Source organism: Mandrillus leucophaeus, unplaced genomic scaffold (genome assembly GCF_000951045.1).
Source record: "Mandrillus leucophaeus isolate KB7577 unplaced genomic scaffold, Mleu.le_1.0 Scaffold2, whole genome shotgun sequence".
Taxonomy (NCBI): domain Eukaryota; kingdom Metazoa; phylum Chordata; class Mammalia; order Primates; family Cercopithecidae; genus Mandrillus; species Mandrillus leucophaeus.
Genome location: NW_012102031.1, coordinates 4,671,193 through 4,675,085, shown reverse-complemented (window position 1 = coordinate 4,675,085; position 3,893 = coordinate 4,671,193). Strand labels below are relative to the sequence as shown.

The following is a 3,893-nucleotide window of genomic DNA, read 5'->3' as shown; positions in this document are numbered from 1 at the left end:
CGGCACGGCGGGTGCGAACGCGGAGCTGTGAGGCGCAGGCAGGGCTCTAGGGCACCTAGAGACCAGGGCCGGGGACGTGGCAGCCGCCCTGCCCGCTAGAAAGTTTCCTAGAAGTTTGCTGGGCGCGGGCGCACGACCGACGGGCCGGACCATGAACGTGTTCCGAATCCTCGGCGACCTGAGCCACCTCCTGGCCATGATCTTGCTGCTGGGGAAGATCTGGAGGTCCAAGTGCTGCACGGGTGAGGGACGCCGGGCAGGGAGGTGCGGGACCCCCTCTCTGGCCAGCCTCATGCCCCTGCGTGCAGGGTAGGGCGCTCCACGGTGTCTGCTCAGGGTGGGGACTCCGGCATGGGAATCCTTGAAACTTTGCAGAGCTCCACTTCCAAAAATAATGTAAAGTTGTATAAAATCAAAGGAGGACCCCTCGAGATGATGGGAGGAGGGTGGGTTTGTTCCTGCACAGACGCCCCCTCAGGTTGGCAGTGTCACTGATGGTTGGAAGAGGAGGGGTATGAGGGAGGTCACAACCCCTCCCTCCCACCAGTTACACCCATTGTTCCCTCCACCCTCGATTGAGGGGAGAAGCTGGTATGCACTCAGGAAACGGCCCATGATTCTCAAGGTCTTCTCTTTCCTGCCCCTTCCCAGACCCCCCCCACCCCCCCCCACACTGAGCCCTCGTCCCTCTCCTGCCTGCATGTGTGGTATCGGTGGCTGTGATGTGGCAGGAGGGCACCAGCCTGGCTTAGGTGGGTGTGGAGCGGCCCCTGAACGGAAGCCGGGGAGGGCTGGAGGGGTACCCTGTTTGCATTCTGGCTGCCCTGCTGGGACTTTGGAGAAACGTTGAGGCTGGACCCACGGTCGCCAAACAGATCCAGAGCCACCAAAGGCTGCCAGAGCCTCCTGCAGCCATCTTTGTCCACCGGTGTCCTCGTGGTGCCTGCCCTGTGCCTGGCACTGGGTGTGCGGATGCAGGAATGAACTCAGGCTCCTCACGCGGCTGAGGAGGCCGAGAGTGGGCCCGCAAGGCCCTGTGGAAGAAGCAGCTCGGTGCTGGTCCTGGAGGACGAGCAGGTGTCCATCCAGGAAGTGTGTGCTGTGGAGGGCTCTAGGGATGCAGAGGCACGGAGGTCACCAAGCACCGGGCATCCCCCCGGAAGGGTGGGCAGCCAGATTTGAGGTGGTCTGGAGGGAGATGAGTAAAGGAGGGAGGCTGGTCCAGATGTGAAAGGGCCTTTTCTGTCAGGCCAGGGAGTTGGGTCTGGGGAGCCTTCACGGTTTGGGAGCAGGAAAGGGGCCTGGAAGGGGGCCTGAAGCAGGTCGCTTTGGAAGCTTTGAGAGAGAAGGCACAGAGAGCTGGGGGAGGCCTGGCAGGGTGGGGGTCGGTGCAGACATGAACAATAGTAGGATGCGGAGGAAGTGGTTCTAGGCCTGGAGGCCATTTGGGTTTGGGGTCTCTGGAGAGACAGGTACAGAGATGGTGTCTCTTCAGGTTCTTCCTCAGGGGAGGTGGCCAGGAATGCTGAGTGGGGGACCCGGAGCAGCAGGCCCTGGTGAGGGGAGAATCAGCTCTGACCTATCCCTGCACTTTCGCTGAGGGCCGAACGGAGTGAGCAACCATAACCAAGAAGGGACACTGGTACCTGGCCGCTGTCTGCCAGACACTGCTGGGCACCTGGAATACAGCCCGGACAGCAGAGGCCCAGCCCTGGTGGAGTTGACTTTCTTTTATTTTTTATTTTTATTTTTTTTGAGACAGAGTTTTGCTTTGTCCCTGAAGCTGAAGTGCTGTGGCGCGATCTTGGCTCACTGCAACCTCCACCTCCCAGGTTCAAGCGATTCTCCTGCCTCAGCCTCCTGAGTAGTTGGAATTACAGGGACCCACCACCACACCCGGCTAATTTTTGTATTTTTAGTAGAGACGGGGTTTCACCATGTTGGCCAGGCTGGTCTTGAACTCTTGACCTTAGGTGATTCGCCCACCTCGGCTTCTCAGATTGCTGGGATTATAGGCGTGAGCCACTGCACCCACCTTTTTTTTTGAGACCGAGTTTTGTTCTATCCCCTAGGCTGGAGTGCAGTGGCGCAATCTCGGCTCACTGCAACATCTGCCTCCCGGGTTCAAGCTATTCTCCTGCCTCAGCCTCCCGAGTAGCTGGGATTACAGATGCCCGCCACCACACTCAGCTAATTTTTGTATTTTTAGTAGAGACGGGGTTTCGCCTCTCTACTAAAATTGGCCAGGCTGGTCTCGAACTCCTGGGCTCAAGTTACAGGTGTGAGCCACCATGCCCGGCCAAATGGTGGAGCTGACTTTCTAGTGGTAGGAAGCCATCGATAAACAATAGTCCTAGGAAACTGAGCAAATGACATGGTTTGTTAGAGGCCATAGTGAATACTATGGGAACAAAAAAAGGGCAGCTGGGTGGCAGGGATGGGCCTGTGCGTGCGCAGAGAGAAATCAGAGGTGAGGTGCCTGGATGGAGGCAGGGCCTGGGGTGACCTCAACAGAGCCAGTCCCAAAGGCCAGAGACTTGAGCTTCACTCTTGCTCCTCTCCTTGACTTGCTGTGTGACCCGGGGACTCTGTTTTCCCATTTGTCAAATGGGAGTGAGGGCTGCCCCGGCAGTGGGGTCCACCTGTGCTCAGTGGACCCCGGAGGGACTCTGGCCAGTCCAGGCTCACATTGTCCTCTGTGTCCCGGGTCTCCATGTGCAGCTTCCTGGTGGAAATGATTGTTTTCAAAAGTATGAAAACTATTGTGCTCAAGATCACCAGAGGGCTGGGCGCGGTGACTCACACCTGTAATCCCAGCACTTTGGGAGGCCAAGGCAGGTGGATTACCTGAGGTCAGGAGTTCAAGACCAGCCTGGCACATGGCAAAACCCTGTCTCTACTAAAAATACAAAAAATTAGCTGGGTATAGTGATGGGTGCCTGTAATCCCAGCTACTCGTGAGGCTGAGGCAGGAGAATCGCTTGAACCTGGGAGGCAGAGGCTGCAGTGAGCTGAGATCACGCCATTGCACTCCAGTCTGGGTAACAAAAGAGAAACTCTGTCTCAAACAAACAAACAAAACAAAACAAAACAAAAGATCACCAGGGTTCCCAAAGCGCTAAGGAAAATGTGAGTGAAACCCAAGAGGCTGGCAGGCTGAGGATGAAGAGAAAAGAGGGGTAGGGGAAGGCCCATGCAGGTGGCCAAGCATCCCCTACTAGGGCTACCTCCCAGACTGTCCTACGTGGGGCCAAGGGCTTCTCTGGCAAAGTCTGTGTGAGGGCTCAGTGAGATGAACATCAGGCCATCCCAGAGCTGGCCTCGGGTCAGTATGGCCTCCCCCAGTGGGGTTCATTACCCACTGCCAGCCCCACTGTCCCCCTCACCCTGGCAAGTGCATGTGCACGCGAGCCAGACCCCCCAAAGGGACTCAGATTCTCACTGAGCGTTGTGTATTCCTCACCTCAGTCCTGCCACTCTGCATGAGGGGCTGTTTGGCAGGTGAGATGTGAGACCCAGGCTCGCCCTCAAGCCAGCACATTCTCCAGAATGTTAGGGACTTCAGGGGTGTTCCTTCTTGCTCATTAAAAATGTTCCCCCAGGCTGGGTGCAGTGGCTCACGCATGTAATCCCAGCACTTTGGGAAGGAGGAGGATCACCTGAGCCCAGGAATTTGAGACGAGCCTGGGCAACATGGCAAAAATCTTGTCTCTAGAAAAAATATAAAAATTAACCGGGCATGGTAGCATTTGCCTGTAATCCCAGCTACTGAGGAGGCTAAGGTAGGACAGTCATCCGAGCCTGGGGAGGTTGAGGCTGCAGTGATCTGTGATTGTGTCACTGTACTCCAGCCTGGGTGACAAAGTGAGACCCTGTCTCACAAAAAAAGAAAA

General features: G+C 56.6%; 1 protein-coding gene across 2 annotated transcripts in view; it reads left to right on the top strand.

Moving 5' to 3' along the window:
* KDELR3 (KDEL (Lys-Asp-Glu-Leu) endoplasmic reticulum protein retention receptor 3) overlaps window positions 1-3,893 on the top strand; it is a 21,408-nt gene continuing 17,515 nt past the window's right edge. For both annotated transcript variants that reach the window (XM_011978861.1, XM_011978860.1), the window contains exon 1: window positions 1-242. In XM_011978861.1, the coding sequence (XP_011834251.1) occupies window positions 152-242 (91 nt within the window). In that variant the 5' untranslated portion in view covers window positions 1-151. The remainder of the gene's footprint in view (window positions 243-3,893) is intronic.